Consider the following 21,023-nt stretch of genomic DNA (forward strand, 5'->3'; position numbering starts at 1 on the left):
CTAATTTTAATCTGTTAACGTTGGACTTAAGTGGATGCCAGGGAAGGAGTAGAAGATCTGTAGCAGTAACTGGTAGCTTTCATACTTGGTCAGGACAGTAGGCGAGGAGAGGAACTGAAGAGTAGAAATGGCATACCTCCACACTGGTTTGACTTCTCTTTAGCTTACAATTTTTCGGTTTTTTGCCCTCTCTGAAAATAATTCAGAGGGTCAAAGGCGTCCTTAGCCACTTAACTCCATTTCTCCCTACCTGTCTCTACTGAAGAAATATAGTCTTACTGATATCATATCTGTTATATCTGGGGACCCTGACCCTGTCAGCACTGTCTGTATTGTCTTGATCTAGGAGCTCTAAAGTTACAATTTGTGAGTGTAGTTATCCATCAAATAACACTTGTAATAAAAGTTGTTTTAAAAAAAAAAAAGTAGATGAAAATGTCTCCCAAATAGGGAACAGTGTATATCCAAGTATTACAACCATATCTATTAGTGCTGGTATTCTTAGGATTGCTGTACTTTTTAAAGCACACACAAAATAGCTCTCAAACCATCCTTTTCAAGCTCTTGTAAAACTTGTAATTAATGCACACTATTAGGTCTTATCTCTAGGCAAGTGGTATGTTTCTGTACTTCTCAGTGTTCAAGTTCATAATGAATATTTGATTTCGTAAACTGTTTGATATCTGATGCTGGTTGGTTGATTCCTGAATGGCCCATGTCCTGTTTTCCCCTTGTTTCCTATCTCTAAAATTCTCAAAACTAATTTCCCACTGAAGGGACAAGACTGGAGAGTATAAACCTATTGGAACTTGCACCTTCTAGAATTATAAGAGGACAGTAATTTTACACTTTCTTTTTGAATTCAGAACAGTCATTTCTCATTGACAACTTCTTTGTTGACCCAGGCTTATTTAATACAAGACTTAGCAATGGTGGCCTGTGTTTTATTATAATAAAATCAGTTGAACAGTGATAAATATCAATATTTTTCCTACTAGACGAGCCAGTGCAGCGCTAAATTGCTTAAAACGCTTTCATGAGATGAAGAAACGAGGACCTAAACCTTACAGCCTCCATTTAGATCATATTGTTCAGAAGGCAATCTCAACACACCAAAAAAGGGATCAATACCGTGTGCAGAAAGATATTTTTGTTTTAAAGGTATTTTGATTAATCATTTAACTATTAGTAAGCTTAATGTTAAATATCAGAGACTCTGAAGTTAATTTGTTGTGATTTTTAAACCATTCTCCAGAAATCCTGATTTTTTTAAAATTTATTTACTTTTAATATCACCACTTCTGTTTTTGTTTAATCCATGATCCTTTATGCAATTTCTCTTCAGCAGCCAGATTGTTTAAGGTATATTGTGAGGTTTGCTTTTAACTTTAATAAAATAAAACTTTAATAATGAACATATTTGACTTCCAGAACTGGAAGGCATGCTGAAAATTGAATTTACTTTTTGCTTCTTATGCTGTCTGCTACTTTGCAATTTACTACTACTTTGCAAACCTACTGCTAAAATGCAACATACTACTTTTTCTAAGCTTTGGCAATGAACCTCAATAGTTTATTTAATTTTAAGATGAGTTTTTAGTCTGTTTCACTTTTAGGCTGTCATTCAGGCACCAGAATGCTGCAGTTTGAGTTGTATACACACAAGATAGGTTTTTGCAAAAAAGGAGGAAATGCAGGAAATGCTTCTCATTGGAATTTGTCTTCAGTTTCAAAAATGTACTATACATTAATTTGAGGTTTAGACTTTATAATGCTTATTTCACTGCTGATAGTGTAACCTTGTTTGTAGAATGCTGTTTGTCAAGCATTAGTACAATTGTACAATTAGTACAACAACAATTCATTAAATGATTGTAGATTTGATCATAAGCGGTTTTTTTTATGTTAGGGTAAAGTGCAGCAAAGAAACTTCCTATTTTCACTTCTTTTCTAATATTCTAGGATACAGAGGAAGCACTTGTAATGAATCTTAGAGATAGTCAAGTACTTCATCATAAAGAGAACCTTGAGTGGAATTGGAATCTGATAGGGACCATACTTAAGGTAAGCAAAGAAAATTCATGATCTTTTTCCCACCTATTTCATAAAAAAAACTAATTTGGCTTATTTCTTATGTGAGCTTAAAGTTTGTAATATTAGAAGGAAGCTATGAGAAGATACTTCTGAAGTCGTCTCATAAAAGTAGGTTCCTGTTTGGTTTTTTTCATCAGGAGTGTTTGAATACTCTGGTATTTCTGCTTTTCAAAATGTCGTCTAGTTTTTCTAATCAGTTGTCTTATTCTGAATTGAAAAACAAGAATTGCATTTAGTAGACCGCTACAGTTTCTCCTCATAAAATTGGAGAAATTAGAAAATAAAAAACTACTAAGACATCTGGTTTATTTTCCTGCCAATGGAGGATTTTCCATACAATATATTTTCTAGTTCTTTGTCAAACTAAATTTTAAATGTTTCAAAGGATGAAGCTTCAGATCCTCCAAAATCAAATCCCATTTTGTTTTCTGCTTGTATTTTAACCTGTTTAGATGCCGTTTTATTATCTCTCAGTATTCACTGGTGTTTTTAAGTTAGTACCTCAAATATAAATTATTTGGTATTTACCTATTTTAGATTATTAATAAAAAACCCAATTTAGTGCACATCCCTGAAACTCCCCACACCTAAAGACCATTAGAATCATAGAATATCAGGGTTGGAAGGGATCTCAGGAGGTCATCTTGTCCAACCCCCTGCTCAAAGCAGGATCAATCCCCAGACAGATTTTTGCCCCCGAAACCTAAATGGCCCCTTCAAAGATTGAACTCTCAGCCCTGGGTTTAGCAAGCCAATGCTCAAACCAGAGCTATCCCTCCCCAATTCACACTGACATTTATCCTTACCCTTAGGTGAAGGGTCTCAGTTATTTCTGTCAGTGACATTGCTCGTATTCAGAACTATTCAAATATTTTAAATGATCGTGCAGCACCATTAAATGCTTTGCTCAAATAAAGTACTCTCCTTAACGCTAATGTTGAATTCTATTTAATGCTAATGAGGAGGTAGTGACAGGGAAATAGATTAGACAGCTTTGGCTTTGCCATTAAAAAAAAAAATTAAAATGTTTCCAGACTTGATAACCATTAGTTTTATATTTATAAACAGCCACACTCATGAGTGAGTAACTATGTTCATCCGTGCAGCTAACTGAAAGAAAATAAAGATGTAATGACACTTTGTTACTGGAATGAAACTATTCTTCAGTGGTTTCTTTAGATTCTTTCACACACAAACAGAATAACTAATGAGAATTTTTTAAATAGTAACTGAAGCATCTGTGTCAATATATAGAAGTGAAGAAATTTTAGTGAATTACCCAAGAGTGATGTACAAGTCTTATATAATGCCATATCTGTTCTATCTCTAGTGGCCAAATGTAAATCTAAGGAACTATAAAGATGAACAGTTGCACAGGTATGTAAAACTTATTTAGACTTCCTGTGGGAAAAAAAAGAATTTTGAAATATTTCAATTAGCTGTTCCTTGGAAATGCAACATTTCTAAATTCTACTCTGTATATGAGCTATGAAAATGAAATTTAGGCAATTAATTTGTAAAGGTTAAATATAAGGAGTCATTTAGGTATGCTAAGAGCTATTTTCTGTACTAATATATTTATCCTCTAAAACAGAAGGATATTAACTAACCAAACAACTTCCTTACATTTTAAACCTCAAAAGATTATATTTTCACTATTTCTTCAATTTAGTGTTTGGTAGCAACTTTTTGAGAAACATTCCTGAGTAAAACAAACCTGGTCGCTATACCAGCTGGTAAAATAAAACAAAACAAAAGAGTGAACATTTTTTTTTTAAAGAAAAAAGCAACAATTTTGAAATCAAATGTAGGTGTTTTTTAAGAACTAAAAGCTCTAACACTAAGTGCAGTGTTTTTCATCTACATTTATAATCTTTGGAACAAGGGAATTTTTCTTTCATCACTTCTACTCCCAGCTTCAAGTGTTAGTAAATATCTTTGGGATGCCACTCATAATGTAGACCTAAGACATTGATCTGAATAAACAGTCTTTTAGTTTTCCTCATTTTGCCGAGATTGACAGGATATTTTTCTGTAGACTTGTGAGGAAAACCTACTGCTAAGATGCAACCTTAAAGACTACACCTTGCTCTGACCTCTTAATTTCTTTCAGTAAAAATAATCAGACTACGTTTTAAGTGGAAATGTAAAAGGCAGCAATCCATTTTTACATTCTGTCCTAAACATGAGTGGTGGTGTTGTGATAATCTAACTGTATCCCACTTTCCTCCTGCCCTTTTCATACACACACAACACAAAAGTAATTGCTAACTGCTAATACGTGATAAAGGATTATTTTCCAGATTCAGTCATTTGTAATATTACTCTTTTTTCAAAGGAATGTCTACAATTCTGTGTAACTGTTTCCTGGATTTCTACTGTATTCAGGCGTTGTTCAGTGGATGAGTGATTTTTTTTTTAAATGCTCAGTAAGTTGTGAAAAGCTTTTTACTTTAAGACTTATTTCTGCACTTGCAGAATTGCAAACATGCTTTTACTGCCATAAAATATTCTAACTCTTTGGTTGCAGTTAATATAGATTTTTAAAAAACCCGATCTTCTGCAGTCTTGGATGACTCAGAGGTATGAACTGTTAACTGTATCATTCTCAAAAATTGTTGACAGTAAAACACTTTTTCCCCCCTCAGACTTTGTTCTCCAACGTATAAATACACAACTTGTGCTGTGTGCCAGTGCATTTAGTCTAATGTACGTTGTGAAAAACTCATGACTGTAGTGTTAAAGTAATCAAATATGGCTCTTAAAAATAATTAAATCACAATTGTGGTGTTCAAGTTATTGCTAGCCTTACTTACTCTCTGAGAGATGCACATAAGCATGATCCGTATGAATGTTTAATTATGACTTATGTTCACTCACGTGCTCTTATTATAGGTTAGTTGTTTTGTGAAAATATAAAACAGCCTTGATAGGACTACATAGGAATTTCTCTGCCCTGTGTTTTATCAGTCAGACTTGGACACAAGCCTGTTCTCTCATTCCTGCTGTAATAAAAATAAAAAAAATAAATCAGTGTTTGTATAGAGAGTCATTGATACCCCTTAAAAAGCAGTCTGTGTTCTCTTATACAATGGTATGAAAGGTGTATACTAAATATGCCTAATGATTTATGGAAAATATTAATATTTTAGATTACAAATTTAGGGCCCTACTGCTGCAATCCTGAATTGATTCCACCTGAATCAGTGTAGCTCTGCACTAATACAGTTGTAGGGTTTCATATTTGATCATTAGTAATGCCCAAGATCTGTATAAACTGTCCAAATAAGAAGTATCACTTTGGGAAAATATGGTGTGACATGCATAGAAGCATGTATTTTTCTTGAAGACAAACACATACCAGCCACTATGTGGTCTGACTTCTCTTAAAAATACTTAACAAATACCTGGACACACAGATTTGTTTTTTTTTAAATCTGTCAAGAGAAGAGCACTTACTACAGAAAGTGGGTCACTCTTATAGACAGACAGATGGGAGTAATCTCTGAACTTTCCGCAGGAGAAATGTTACAGAAGAGATTATAACTGAATGAACTTGTTTTATTGCCTGCTTTTGTTGTTAGCTTTTTTTAAAAAAAAAAAATCTTCTTGATAACTTAAATTTTTTGTTTGTCTTCTATTGTGGCATTCCCAGAAGGCAAGAAAGAATTTTTTGTTACTCTTCATGTGGTCACATCTCTGAAATTGTTCTCTGGCTATAATTATTTGGGCTGCCTGATCTTTGTTTCTGCAAACTACAATTTTAGTAATTTGGGAATAAATCTACTTGGTACCCATCACCGTAACTCCTTGTGTACAAAATATCCCTTTCATGCCCACAAGTTCATATATATTATTTCTTGCAGCATAGTAAGACTTTTTAGGGTAATCAACTAATTCTTCTCATTTTAATCTTAATTAGGTTTGTCCGACGACTGCTGTATTTTTACAAGCCTAGCAGTAAATTGTATGCCAACCTGGATCTGGATTATGCCAAGTCTAAGCAACTCACTGTTGTGGGTTGCCAGTTTACTGAATTTCTTCTTGAATCTGAAGAGGTAAGAAATGATTTCAGCTACAAGATATAAGAAAAAAATGACAGTTCTCTATGGTAGGCAAGCAAAATCTTAATTTTAGTAATGATGTTTGCAAGAAAATTTTTAAAATTTAAAAAGACCATCTTGGCAAGTCTAATTAGAATCCTGAGGTATCCTGGCCAGCAGATGTAGGAGTGCCTCAGTACTGTAGTGATTTGTATATTAAAAAGGAGTGGTTTTTTGTTTTATTTTTTGTTTTTTAAAGTAGAAATGGTTTTTTTGGAATGCTCCCTGGCCTCTTGTTCAGTACCAGAGATGTATCCGTATTATCATGCTCAGATTCTTTTCCTTCAACTATACTAAAATATTTTACTTTGCCTTGTCTTTTCATAACTGTCATACTGCATATGTCAAAATTGGTACAGAGCTCCCCCTGAAATCAGTCTTTGATTTGCCTTTAGTTTTTTTCACTTCATTAAACTGTTGGCACTAGTTAACATTTTTTATTTTATCATCTTTATATATGTGCATTCTGAGAAATTTAAATCAATACATTTTAGTAAACAAAAACTAACTAAAGCTGTTCGTTACCAGTAATAAATGAAAATATCTTTTTACTTTTTGGGGGTAGGATGGACAAGGCTATCTGGAGGAATTGGTAAAAGATATTGTGCATTGGCTCAACTCTTCCTCTGGAATGAAACCAGAACGCAGTCTTCAGAACAATGGGTTACTAAGCACCCTTAGTCAGCACTACTTTCTGTTTTTTGGTACACTCTCCTGTCACCCTCACGGAGTGAAAATGCTTGAAAAATGCAATGTGTTTCAGTGGTGAGTGTTATTTACTTAAGTTTGTAATATGTTGTGGGTACGGGTTCAATCATTATAAAACCTGCAAATAATAAATAAAGACTTATGTCCAACAAAACTAAAAACCTCCCAAATCTCACTGGATTCTACAACCTCTTCGGGAAAAGCCCTGTAGTACAGATGGATTTTGTAGAATGGCCTTTTTTTCCATTCATGTCTGACAAAAACATCCTGGTGACTGCATCAGGGAGACTGTTTCTGTCTACACACTGGAAATACGAGAAAAAGGCAGGCAGCATGCATTGTCAAATATCATGCTAATGTTTCTTAAGCAACCAGTATCAGATTAACATTTGTCCTTACCTTAACTTTGACCCAACATATTATGTTGAATGGTAAAAATAATAAATTAGCAAAGTGGTGTCTAAATTATGTATACGTGCATAAAATACTAAAATTGAAAGTGGATTCCAGCTAATACTTTCTTTCAACTTTTTTCAGTCTTCTTAATCTCTGTTCCTTGAAGAACCAAGATCACTTACTAAAACTGACAGTTTCTAGTTTGGATTACAGCAGAGATGGGTTAGCAAGAGTCATCCTTTCCAAAATTTTAACTGCATCTACTGATGTAAGTGTAATTAATCAAGCACACGGCTTGTCAATATTTATTATTAAGCATTTTATTTCTTTTGTTGTTTAATCTAATAAGATAAATCTGGTTAATTTAAGATGTTGTATATTCATTCATTACAACAGGCTTTCATTTTTCTTAGTTGTGTAACACAAGCTTTCCTGGCATACCACAGACAACTTTTTAAAATATAACCTGGGCCTCATGCATTCTGTGATACTGTAACTGCACAACTTGCCATAGAATCCATTCCTTGCCACCTAATTGGGCTCCAGAATTTAAGCTTTTATGTAATAGTTTCTACCTCTCAGGTTTGAGAGAGCTGATGGTGGATGGGAAATGTTCTTAAATGTATGAACCAAATATAAATCAATGCCAAGTTATCTTCTTGAGGAATAACTGTCAGGTCTTGTCTTCACTAGGAGAAAGTTGGATTTTTAACGTGTTAGGTAACACATGTTACAATCCTAGTGAAAACAAGTTTTAACACATTCACTGATTGAAGTAAATCTTAAAAAGATGCATGGGGGAAGGTGTGATTGCAGAGTGAGAGAAGGATACAAAAATTGACATTGACACTGGAACTGCTGTAGTGAAGGAGGCGAGTGGGATTCTGTAGGCTAAGGAAAGAATTGTAGTGGATCTTCAAGAAAAGGGCAAGAAGTTCAGATTTCATATAATAGACAAGTAGGAGGAATCAATTTGAGTGATGTCAAAAAGGATAGCTAAAGTTGGGACTTGCCCAAGAAAGTCATTGTATACCTTGCTTGCAGTATTGTAGTCATGTTGTCTCAGGATATTAGCAAGACAAGGTGGGTGAGGTAATATTTTTTTAATGGCTCAACTTTTGTTGGTGAAAGAGACAAACTTTTGAGCTGTTCTTCAGAAGAAAAGCTGTGTGTAAGTTGAAAGCTTGTCTCTTTCACCAACAGAAGTTGGTCCAATAAAAGATACTACCTCACCCACCTTGTGTCTCAATGATATGCCTTGGTGAAAGCAGCTCTTCTGTAGACTGGAGAGGACGAAATTCAGTGCCAAGAGGGAGTTAGGGGAGAGGAAGTCAGTTACTATAAATGCCGTGTATTTCTTTGAGGCTGGCAAATATTGGAGGATTTCTGTATGGGAAGGTGAGAGATTGAGGGCATAGGAGGTGGGTGGTTGAGAGTGGAGACTATAAAGGTTGTGTCAAGATGACAGATTGAAAGTGGAAGGTAAGACCTTGGACTGAAATTGATATTCTTTAAAGAAATCATGATGATAGAAACTCATGGTTACAAATGCCAGAGTTACAAACTGACCAGTCAACCACACATCTCATTTGGAACCAAAAGTACGCAATCAGACAGCAGCAGAAACAAAAAAAGCAAATGCAGTACAGTACTGTGTTTAAATGTAAACTACTACAAAAATAAAGAGGAAGTTCAAAAAAAGATTTGACAAGGTAAGGAAACTGTTTCTTTGCTTGTTCATTTAAATTAAGATGTTGAAAGCAGCATTTTTCTTCTGCATATTAAAGTTTCCAAGCTTTATTAAGTCAATGTTCAATAGTAAACTTTTGAAAGAACCATAATGTTTTGTTCAGTTATGAACAACCTCCATTCCGAAAGTGTTCATAACTGAGGTTCTACTGTACTCCAAACCTTGCGGGCAGCAATGAAAACTCGCAACTATCAATTTCAGTAACTATTGTTACTGGGGAAAGGTCTGAGGAAAAGTGAAGGCAGGCAGGCTCAACCTAGGCTACAAACATGTGTTGTTTAGCTTAAGCTTATCCCTAGGAGAGTTGCAGACTAACTTTACATATGTATTAAATAGCTAGTTAACTGGCAATCAATTAATTTGAGATAAGAAGTCTAGTGAAGACAGACATATGAGGGTGTAGGATGAGGGTTGTAGGAGAGAGCAAAAGGGGGAACTACAAAATTTTTTTGATTTGGCTTTGATCAACACAGGGTAACCTCTGCTCTTCAAGTTTCCCCCACCCCCAAAATTTAGACCTCATGGAATTCCTCCCTACCTCATGGTGGGAGAAGCATGAGATCTCTGAGTTTCTGCTGTAGCAGCAATGGACCAATGTCTTGTTCATTTCACTCTGCTACTTAGGAAAGCTGCAAGTAGCAACATAAGTGTTGGAGTTGTCTGGCTTGGGAAGACAGCACTGAATTTGTTCACATTTAGAAGGTTAACTTCACAATTTAAGCTACATATTGTAAGAGATCTTAAATTCTTCAAAAATTGATAGTATAAATCCCTTCAGGTATCAGGGCCAGCTTTCCCACTCCTCAGAGAAAAGTAGATTTTTCAAACCATCGCTGCAGGTAGAGCATAGATGCTGTCTTGTATGAAATAGTGCTGGCAGTTCACAAGGCAGCACTTACAGCGATACTGACAATTTTCTACACAGTGCCAAGGACAGTGGACTGTTGGATGGTATTGGCTTTCAGGTGAGACAGGTGAGACTTGTCCTGACCGGATAACTTGTGGTCATGGAAAAAATAATTACATCACACTTTTTGTAAGAGAGAAACATGTAGACAGTTGTAATAACACATGCAAAACAATGTGTAAACTGTATTTATTTGCTATGTAACGTTGTGATGGAAATGCACTGTCTTTGAATATGAAAAATATGTTTAATATTTAACTACTGAATATTCTCTCTTGCAAATATTTTTTTTCCGTTGCAGAGCTGCAGGTTATATGCAACAAAACATTTACGAGTATTGTTGAGGGCCAATGTAGAATTCTTTAGTAACTGGGGGATTGAATTACTGGTGACCCAGCTGCATGATAAAAATAAAACCATATCTTCTGAAGCACTTGATATCTTAGATGAGGCATGTGAAGATAAGGTGAGCATCATTAGTCTACCGCAATAACGTAAGAATGTGTGTAGGAAAATATATTTTCTTTCTTTAAAAAATTAAATTACCTTTTTTGATAATTCTACTTTGCAAAGTGTTTTAAGTTACTTACTACAAAGTGCCTATATAATGAATATTCGTAAACTATAATAGCACATATTGGAGGAAATTTTTGTGATGTTGTTTACTATCTGTCATATAATTTCAATTTCACATGCTTCTGGGTGTTTATCACTGCTATTGTAATTTTCATTCTTAAAGGTGCTCAGAGCTTCTATATGGATATTTCTTATTCTAAATAAATAGTTGCGTTTTTAATTTAAATGGCTTACATAAATTCAGGATTTTAAAATGAGTTTTTCTACTTCTCTTTTAGGCCAATCTTCATGCCCTTATCCAGATGAAACCTGCTCTCTCTCATCTTGGAGACAAAGGGTTGCTTTTGCTTCTAAGGTAGGTGTTACATGCATCTTTTCATTTAAGAAAAGCTTATGTTCATACTCCAAGCGGTTTGTTAGAGATGGACTATTCAGTGTCTGTTGTTACTTTACAGATTTCTGTCCATTCCAAAGGGATTTTCCTATCTAAATGAGAGAGGCTATGTAACAAAACAAATGGAGAAATGGCAAAAGGTAATTCTAACAAGGCTAAGTGTTTAGCCATTGCAAATTATTTTAAAAGGAGGGATGATGTGAATATAGACATTTAGAAGTTTGGAAGGAATTCACAGTTGTACAATATTAATGTCAGGACATTCTGTTGCTTCAGTGATCGTTTGTAAGTGTTTCTAGTGAAACATCTTGTTGTTAGGGACTCTTCACTCCATTGTGTGACTACTTTCTTGTCTTAGCAAGAGCATCTTAATGAGGTTTTTAATAATATAAAATTAACTAAAAAAAATTTGACAACAATTCCCTTTCCCCAAATATACACAACTACATGACTGATGAGATGCTTTAGGAGAGTGGTGGGTTTGCTGAGTTGTCAGCAGAATGTGGTGCATAATATCTTCTGTAGGAGAGAGGATTTCTTTCACTAAGAATTACCTTATTTCTAGATGACTACTGGCTCTAATGGTTCCCAAAGAAAGCGAATCTTAGGTGGTCTAATGAAGATGTTGACACACTATACTGTCAGAAAGTGAACAGGAACACTCAGACCCACTGACAGCAATGGGGAGATAGGTACTTGAAGGCAGCCTCTTGCTTCAGTACACTGAGAGTCATTGCAGATGGCAGCCATTTTGAAAGAGGGCAGTTCTTGGAATTCTCTATAGTAGGTCCATAATTCTTCAGCCTCTGTTAAAGGAGAAGATTAGTTATTAAAATAATAGTCTTTCTTTCCATTAATTCTACAAAAAATATTCAAATGTAGCCTACAGGCAAGATTTCAGTGTTTAAACGAAAAGCTTGAATTATCTGTTCTTTTAGGATTATGAGAGAAAAAGTGCTATATCAGGTGCTAATTCTCTTAGCATCAACTTTTACATTAATTTTATCCCCAAAATAGTTGGGCAGATTTGTTGTAAATTTTCAGAACATTCATTCTAAATTCCAAGTACTGTAATTACTGCACTAGCTGAAAAACTCAACTTTGATTATGATCAGAAATAGTTTCTCCATAATATAGTACTACGTTGTAAATACTAGAAACATTTGTTGCCCGTCATATTATCAATGAGGTAATAGGCTCTATATTTCAATTTTCCTTTTTAGGAGTACAATTTAAAATACGTTGAATTAATTGAAGAACAACTTAATGAAGCACTTACCACTTACCGTAAACCTATTGATGGTGATAACTATGTTCGTCGGAGCAACCAAAGGTAACTTTTGTTGCAAATAAATTTGTTTTAAGACGACACGAATTGTGATGGCTTTTTAAAAATGTCATAATTATTGCCATGAAAACAGATCATTTCTTTTTCTACCAGATTACAGCGGCCACATGTCTACCTGCCAGTTCACCTTTATGGCCAACTGGTGCACCACAAAACAGGCTGTCATTTGTTGGAAGTTCAGGTGAGGACATTCACAATCAATAAATTAAAAGTAGGGCTGTCAATTAATTGCAGATGACTCTCATGATTAACTAAAAAAAATTAATCATAAATTAAAAAATGTATCGCTATTAATCACAGTTTTAATAGCATTGTTAAACAATAGAATACTAATTGAAATTTATTAAATATTTTTGGATGTTTTCTACATTTTAAAATATATTGATTTCAATTACAGCACAGAATACAAAGTGTACTGTTCACTCTATTATTATTTTTTGTTACAAATATTTGCACTGTAAAAATGATAAACAAAAGAAACAGTATTTTTCAATTCACCTCATAAAAGTACTGTAGAGCAATCTCTTTATCGTGAAAGTGCAACTTACAAATTTGGTTGGTTTTTTTTTTTTGTTGTTGTTCCATAACTACATTCGGGGAAAAAAAGGGGGGACAAAACTTGTAGTGCCTACAAGTCCACTCAGTCCTATTTCTCATTCAGCCAATTGCTAAGACAAACAAGTTTGTTTACATTTACGGGAGATAATGCTGCTTACTGCTTATTTACAATTTCACCGGTAAGTGAGAACAGGCATTCGCATGGGACTTTTGTAACCGGCATTGCAAGGTATTTATGTGCCAGATATGCTGAACATTCGTATGCCCCTTCATGCTTCAACCACCCACTCCAGAAAGAAATAGGACTGAGGGTATGGCTACACTTGAAATTTCAAAGCGCTGCCGCGGCAGCGCTGCGAAGTGTGAGTGTGGTCGGAGCACCAGAGCTGGGAGAGAGCTCTCTCCCAGCGCTGCACGTAAACCACATCCTCTACGGGTGTAGCTTGCAGCGCTGGGAGCCGCGCTGCGGCACTGATTACATTGAGGCTTTACAGCGCTGTATCTTGCAGCGCTCAGGGGGGTGTTTTTTCACACCCCTGAGCGCGAAAGTTGCAGCGCTGTAAAGTGCCAGTATAGCCAAGGCCTGAGTGGTCTTGTAGACTCTAAAGTACTACATTGTTTTATTTCTGAATGCAGGTTTGTTTGTTTTTTTACATAATTCTACATTTGTAAGTTCAACTTTCATGATAAAGAGATTGCACTACAGTACTTGTACTAGGTGAATTGAAAAATACTATTTTTTTTCAGTGCAAATATTCGTAATCAAAAATAAATATAAGATGAACACTGTACACTTTGTATTGTGTTGTAATTGAAATCAACATATTTGAAGATGTAGAAAACAGAAAATATGCAAATAAATGTTTGTTCTATTGTTTAACAGTACGTTTAATTGCTGTTAATTTTTTTAATTGCTTGGCAGCCCTAATTAAAAGTAAAAACAACTTTTCAGGTGTGTTGTAACCCTTCTAGAATAACTGACTTGGATAACCTCTATTTTGATCATCATTTGAACATTCATTAAAATGAAGATTCATAAAACTATGGCCTTTCCAAATTTCAAAGAAGTTTTTTCTTGCAAGGGCAATCTTTACCTATATTCTGGCATCATGTGAAATTCTTTCCTGGTGTTGAAAACATCAGAGAAATGTCTTTCAATCTGCTTCTTGCAACTGATCATTGTGAAAGGTAGGGGCTAATGAGGGCAGAAATAGGAAAGACAAACACATCATCAATAAGAAATGCTTTTTGGAGAGTATATTTTAGCTGAAAGAATACTATAAGCAGTGATTAGTAAAGCTACTTTTTGCTTTATGCATATAGGGAATATGGATTGGGAATTTTTGTTAAAACAAATGTGTATTTTAGATCCCTGAAAATGGAGAGAGAAATAAAATAGTCTGTTTTCGTTTTTAAAAATTAACTTGTAAACTTAGTGCTTAGAGTGAGTTTTATAGAATTGTTTAAATAAAATAAACTCAAGTGGAAGGTCAAATATTGCATTGATTTAATCCAATGAATCTGTCCCTTTTTGAGCCTGAATTAAACCTGGATAATTCACTAACAATTATATTTTGATGCTTTCACTCAAGCTGATAGTGAGCATCTGTTCATCTAATTAAAACCATCACAAAGTTGGACAGAATAGGACATGGTTGACAGTCTTTGTAGAAAAGAGGCCTGAAAACCAGAGAGTAACTGCACCTCACCAAAAGCAAGGGGGGAACGTTGTCTCTGCTTGCGAGAGAAGGCAGCTGTGTTTTATGGCCGGAGGGGGAATGAGGTCAGAAACTGCTGCAAAAGGTGAACGGTGGTTAGCTTAGCGGCACTGACTGACCCCACCTACCCCCCGGAATGTGAGGCTGGAAGGCTAAAAAGGTGCAAGATCCTTTTTCCACGCAGCAGGCAAGACAGGTCTCTCCCTCCCTCCCTCCATCCCTCTTCAAGAAGTAGCAAATATCAGATTGGTCTAGGACCTGTTGTGGGTGTTGTGCTAGTCGCTCCTTTTTAAGGCGGGCTGGGAAGGAATTTTTTCTGCACCACCAGATTGGCCTTGGTGGAGGATTTTTCACCTTTCCCACAGCGGGTGTCAGAGAGGACCTTTCCTGGTAAGAAGAAAAGGTGGTAGGCCTTATGTCACAACTTATTTTGTAAATGTGGAGCAGATGTCCAGTGCAGGTACTCCATAGGAAAGGCATCCAATGACCAGATAAATGACCTGGTAAATGACTTAAAAGGATGTGCTGGATTAAAGGAACAGAACTGGGGACTCCTATGATTGGTACGACAGGGAGCCAAGCCCTCCCTCCCTCCCCCCTGTTCTTATAGCCCACCTTAACCCTCCTACGAGGGGGATGGATGATAAGGTTCAAGCCATGGGTTGGCTTGGGGGACCTGGATGGAAAATGAAGACGGGCTGGTGGAAGTCCTGGGTAATGATTTGAATAAACATGGATTTGCCTACTCTGTACACCAGGGGTCAGCAATCTTTCAGAAGTGATGTGCCGAGTCTTCATTTATTCACTCTAATTTAAGGTTTCACGTGCTGGTAATGCATTTTAATGTTTTTTAGAAGGTCTCTCTCTATAAGTCTATGTATTATATAACTAAACTAGTGTTGTATTGTAAAATAAACAAGGTTTTCAAAATGTTTAAGAAGCTTCATTTAAAATTAAATTAAAATGTTGATCTTACACCCCCGGCCCGCCCAGCCCGCTGCTGGTCTGGGGTTCTGTTCACGTAGGCCAGCAGTGGGCTGAATGTGGCCTGCGGCCGGGACCCCAGCTGGGAAGGATTTGACAGCCAGAACCCCAGACCTGCAGCGGGCTGTGTGGGGCTAGCAGCAGGGACCCCAGACCGGCAGTGGGCTGAGCGGCTCAGCCCACTGCCACTCAGGGGTTCCATCCGCCAGCTCTTGCCAGCCGGGATCCCAACTGCCAGACTCGCTCAGCCCACTGCCGGTCTGGGGTCCCGGCCCTGCCCACATACAGTGGGTACCTACTTTCTTCCTGGTTCTGGACCATTCTCTTCCTCTCTCTGCACTGTGCTGAGGGTAGGAGTGGACCGAGCACAGGGCTGAGGGTAAAGGGTCTGGCCAGGAGCTAGAATGAGGGAGGGGGCTTAGGGTTGGGCAGGAGGTATGGGTGTGGGGGCACTTACCTGGGCAGCTCCCATTTGGTGTGAGGGGTGCAGGTGGGAATGTGAGTGGGGGTGCAGGAGCCCCTGTTTGGTGCTCAGGGTAGGGATGGGTATGTGTTGGGTGCATAGGATGTGAGGGGTGCAAGAGTCAGGGCAGAGGACTAGGCACATGTGAGGGGGCTGCAGATGTGAGGGTAGGGGGGCTGGGTATGTGTGGGGGTGCCAGAGTCAGGGCTGGGGTCATGCGGGGGGGGTGAAGGAGTCAACAGAGGGCTGGGTGGTACAGGGCTCAGGGCAGGGGCCTGGGTGTATGTGTGGGGGTGCAGGGCTCAGGGCAGAGGGCTGGGTGTGTGTGTATGGGGGGGTGCAGGGCTCAGGGCAGAGGACTGGGTGACTGCCTCCCCCCAGAACCACCAACCCTGCCCGCTCCTTTTCCTGACTACCCCCTCCTGGGACTCCAGCCCCTATCTAAGCCTCCCTGCCCCTTGTCCTCTGACTGCCCCCTTAGGACCCTACCTCCCAACTGTCCTCTGACTGCCCCAACCCTTATCCACACCCCTGCACCCAGACAGAACCCCCCGGACTCCCATGCCTATCTAACCACTCCCTGCCCCCTGACAGGACCCCCAGAACTCTGGACTATACCACGCCCCCTTGCTCCCTGCTTGCCCAACCCCTTTCCACACCCCTACCTCCTGACAACTGCTCTGACCCCTATCCACTCCCCACCCCCTAACAGACCCCGGGACTCCCATGCCACATCCAACCCCCCCCTGCTCCCTGACTGCCTCCTCCAGAGACCCCTGCCCCTAAACACCCCCCCAAGGATCCCACCCCCCCATCCAACCCACCCAGCTCCCTGTCCCCTGACTGCCCCAACCCCCCACCGGACCCAGACCCCTTACCATGAGGCTCCCCACTGATCCGGAGTCCTGTCGCCGCGTGCGCAGCGCTCTGAGTGGTGGAGCGGGGCTGCACGGGGCGGCGGGGCTCCAGATGAGTAGGGAGCGTCTTTCCTTCCCCATGGAGCCAAATGCTGCCCTGCGGGGGAGGGGCCGGCGGCTTGCTGCGCTCAGCCTGGCGTTCCAACCCGGGAGCACAGATCCTGCAGCTTGCCACATCGGCAGGAGTTTTAATGGCACACTAGCAGGCCCTAGTGTGCCTTTAAAAATTGGCTTCCGTGCCATAGGTTGCCGACCCCTGCTGTACACTTTATCTGCTGGGTAGTCCCAGACATCTGTTTAATACAGTTGCAGCCTGATGAAAATCCATATCAAGTGTCTCCCGTCCTTCTTTCCGTATACCCAGACAACCGGGGGATTGTGGTTAGGTTTGAAGTATGTTGGATAGAGCTCTGCTGGGGAGATTAACTTGATTTAGGGATGGCATTATGTAATCATGCTATTAATCTCTGATTTGTAAATCATTTGGATATGAGGGAAAGAAAAAAGAATATACTGGGAATCTCTTTACTCTTCGAATTGTAAAACTGCAATGAGAAGGCTTCCCAGTGGTGTAAAAGTAAGCTATCTAAGAATTAACATGTTGTATGCACTGATTACAGAATCATTTGTTCCTCTTTGGGATATCAGGTAGTGTTAAGTTTATAATTTTCCTTCTGCATTATTGATGTTAATCCAAGTTTTTATATGATGGAATGATCCAATTTAAAGTGTGTGTATGTAAACATTTGTTAAAAGCTTTAGGAGAACCTGATGTTTTGAAACTTCCAATATTTAGTCACTTTGAACTGAGTTTGTTTTGTTCTCCTCCTGTAGAGTGTTGTCCCAGATTTAAGTTACACTGTTCGTTCCCCGATGTTGGATAAGTGGGAAGGAATTAAACATCTGAAAGCAGCCCTTTGGGCCTTGGTTAGTAATAGACATATCTATTGCTTTTCTTTCCTCTTATTTCTGCTGTAATTTTTCAGATACTGAAATAATTAAGGAATTGGTTTTAAGTAAAAGTAGTTCACAAGACTTACTCTTCTGGTATTGTAGCTAGTCTTTCTGATGAAATAGTATGCATTGCATGTGGCTCTTGTTTAAAAAAAAAAAAGTGAAGTCTAACAATGATTTTTTAAAAGCAGAAGAACGGACTGCCATATGTATCGTGTATGGCAATATGTGTGGCTAATCTTCAGGGGATATGACTTGCTGTGACCTGCGTGGTGTCACTATCATTTTTCCAAAACAGTTGTGGGGAGTGGGACATCGACTGGTGGGTTTGAACCTACCTGGTTCAACTAGCCCACTGTGGGGAGATAGGAGGGAAGCCTGGAGTCCTTTTGGGATGGAGCAGGAACAAAATTGGACATTAGTTTCATCATATATCATGGGTCTGTCTTCCCTCGCTCCCCAATGTTTCTCTGTGCTCCAGTCAAAGTTGACTATTGATGGGGACAAGTAAAGTGCCAATATGATGAGGGGAAATGTAGGATTATCCTTGTTCAGTTATCCCAGAGCCCAAGGTGGCATATGGTGCCCCGAGTCCTTCATTGCTCATAAGTGAAAAATACCAGAAGGATTGGCTATCTGCTCTTAAAAGTTAAAGGTTTGAAGTTAAATAAAATTGTGGCCAGATGGCATTTCACCTTATTAGCATGCCAAGAGTTTTATGGGCACCACTACAAATGACATCAGGAGTTAAATTTATTTGATGGCAAATAATAACTTCATTCCAGGGAAATATCGGATCATCAAATTGGGGCCTTAACTTGCTTCAAGAAGAGAATGTGATTCCTGACATAATGGCACTTGCCCAGCACTGTGAAGTTCTGTCCATTAGGGGGTATGTATATCTTATTTTAAAATTTAAAATCTGCAAATAGTATTTCCTGACAGGCCTAGGATGTATAAAGATTTCTACTTTTGCTTACGCTGGATTCCTTTATTAAACGTCATTGACAAAGTTTGAGAAATTTTCCAGGTCCTCTAAATAGGTCAAAAGTTTATTTGCAGGAAGTGTCATGGAAACTAGGTTAGGAAGGCCATCATGAAAGGCATTTATTTTATTTTTGCTTTTTTCTAAAGAAGCAAGTAAAATTATTAGAAGTTCTTAAATCTCTGTCACTGTTCTTTTTGATTTTTATTCAGTAATATTTGTACAAGTTTTTAGGAGGAAACAGATAATAGGTTTTGGAGACCATATACTTTTTATCACATTACCCCATAGACTGTTTGATATAATAGAAAATGAGAAACACACAGTTAATATGTGGGTTAAGTGGTTTGGCCAGAATCCCATAGGAACTTTGTGGCAGCAGAATGCATGCTAGTGGTTTTAGACCCTTGTGCTCCCTTGATCTCATCCTGTCTGTTCCCCTCTGCTACACCCACCCCCTCTGGTTTCTGCAACCTTGTCACCCTCTCCGCTTTTGTTTGCTCTCTTTTCTCTTCCATCCCTATTCCATTCCTCACTCCTCTGCATTTGAATCAGGCCACTGCTTCTGTTTCTCCATGTTACCTAGATGCCAGCATGAGGAGCATTGAAAGGACAGGAAAGATGTCTCCCTGCTCTCAATTCCTGTCTGTTGCACCAGATTGCTCCCCATCTGGCAGGAGGAAGAATTGCAGTTCTGCTCAGCCCCATGCAGCCATAATAGATCTCTACTGAGCATGTGTGAACTGAGAATTTTAGAAGGTTTATGACTTGGCCAAATTTGGATGAATTTTCCCAGGGACAGCAAAAGGCATATCCCTGGCATCAGTGCATCTCTTTGCCAAATGTCATGTGCCTGTGCCAAAGCATGGACTTGCTATAGCTTCTGTTTAAAATGGGAATTTTTTAACATGGGCAAATGACATTTTCCCCTAAACTTGTTCTTGGAATCTTATCTGAAACTTCAGGAAAAGAAACCACACACCCACCAAAAAAACGAAAACAGAAAACAACTACCCACCACCTCCACGAGCAGTCTGAGGCAGATACTCAACACAGAAAATTTCAGACCCAACAGTTAGTTTTGCATAGTTATAAACAACTGAAAAAAGGGTTTTATATGGAAAGTGTCAGGCAAAATTAATGATAGGCATTGCTACCAGTTCAGCCTATGAATTTCTATTATTTTATTTCTTGTTATATGGACAGTTTCTTACTTTTTGTTTAACTCTGTACCATAAAACAAACAAGAAGTACGAACTGATTAACATTGCTGTAGGAACCTTAACTTTAGCCTTTCCTGATTAACTTTTTAAAACTGTGTAACATTAACATTGTATTACACAAGTTTTTTTTTGTTTCCATTTTATGTATTTAATGTGTAGTTGTTACCAGTACGACATTTGCTCTGATTTGTTTTTCCCATTAGATAGAATAAAAAAAGCTACTCAACTGATCTATATTGGATTATCTTGCAACTTTGTTTCCCCTTAAAAATCAAATGTATGTTTGAGTATCTCAGACCTATTGATTAAATCAGGCTATTGTTACTGGTTTTTTTAATTAAATACAGAACCTGTGTCTACGTGCTTGGTCTAATAGCCAAAACTAAACAAGGTTGTGACATTCTGAAGCAGCACAATTGGGATGCAGTGAGACACAGTCGTAGACAGCCGTGGCCAGTAGTCCCTGATGACATGGAGCAACTCTGCAATGAACTCTCTTCTATACCCAGCACTCTTAGCTTGAACTCGGGTTCCACCAGTTCTAGGCATAACAGTGAAAGTGAATCTGCACCATCAAGTAAGCATAACTAGAATTAATGGTACAGTGGTAAGTTTTCAAAACAACATCTAGAAAATGTTTTTGTATGTTGTTATACAGTATTATACTTATAACCTTGAGGTAAATTTTCTAGGCTTAATAATAATAATAATAATACATTTGTTTTGTGAGCAATATTGGGAATTTAAATCTGCTGCTAACCATACTGTGTTTAGAATCTTTAAATAGTCCTAAGGAATGCAGCACTGCTGATTGGAGGTTAGTCTCAGGTTAAATATTAAATACAATAATGTAGCTATATCTTTGAAACAATGAAATCTTTAACATATAAAGTATTTCATAAAAGGGAATAACCAGACAAACCAGGATTTGAAGAGATGTCTTCC

General features: G+C 38.1%; 1 protein-coding gene across 4 annotated transcripts in view; it reads left to right on the plus strand.

Moving 5' to 3' along the window:
* The window catches only part of RICTOR (RPTOR independent companion of MTOR complex 2), a 177,286-nt gene that overhangs the window by 129,457 nt on the left and 26,806 nt on the right, over positions 1-21,023 (plus strand). For all 4 annotated transcript variants that reach the window (XM_030568019.1, XM_030568021.1, XM_030568020.1 and 1 more), the window contains 14 exons: positions 999-1,161; positions 1,963-2,064; positions 3,425-3,471; positions 6,017-6,152; positions 6,763-6,962; positions 7,443-7,569; positions 10,260-10,424; positions 10,813-10,889; positions 10,990-11,068; positions 12,152-12,261; positions 12,370-12,457; positions 17,751-17,843; positions 18,656-18,762; positions 20,426-20,655. In XM_030568019.1, coding sequence (XP_030423879.1) covers positions 999-1,161; positions 1,963-2,064; positions 3,425-3,471; positions 6,017-6,152; positions 6,763-6,962; positions 7,443-7,569; positions 10,260-10,424; positions 10,813-10,889; positions 10,990-11,068; positions 12,152-12,261; positions 12,370-12,457; positions 17,751-17,843; positions 18,656-18,762; positions 20,426-20,655 — 1,724 coding nt within the window. The remainder of the gene's footprint in view (positions 1-998; positions 1,162-1,962; positions 2,065-3,424; positions 3,472-6,016; positions 6,153-6,762; positions 6,963-7,442; positions 7,570-10,259; positions 10,425-10,812; positions 10,890-10,989; positions 11,069-12,151; positions 12,262-12,369; positions 12,458-17,750; positions 17,844-18,655; positions 18,763-20,425; positions 20,656-21,023) is intronic.

This window comes from Gopherus evgoodei, chromosome 6, assembly GCF_007399415.2.
Source record: "Gopherus evgoodei ecotype Sinaloan lineage chromosome 6, rGopEvg1_v1.p, whole genome shotgun sequence".
NCBI classification, from domain to species: domain Eukaryota; kingdom Metazoa; phylum Chordata; order Testudines; family Testudinidae; genus Gopherus; species Gopherus evgoodei.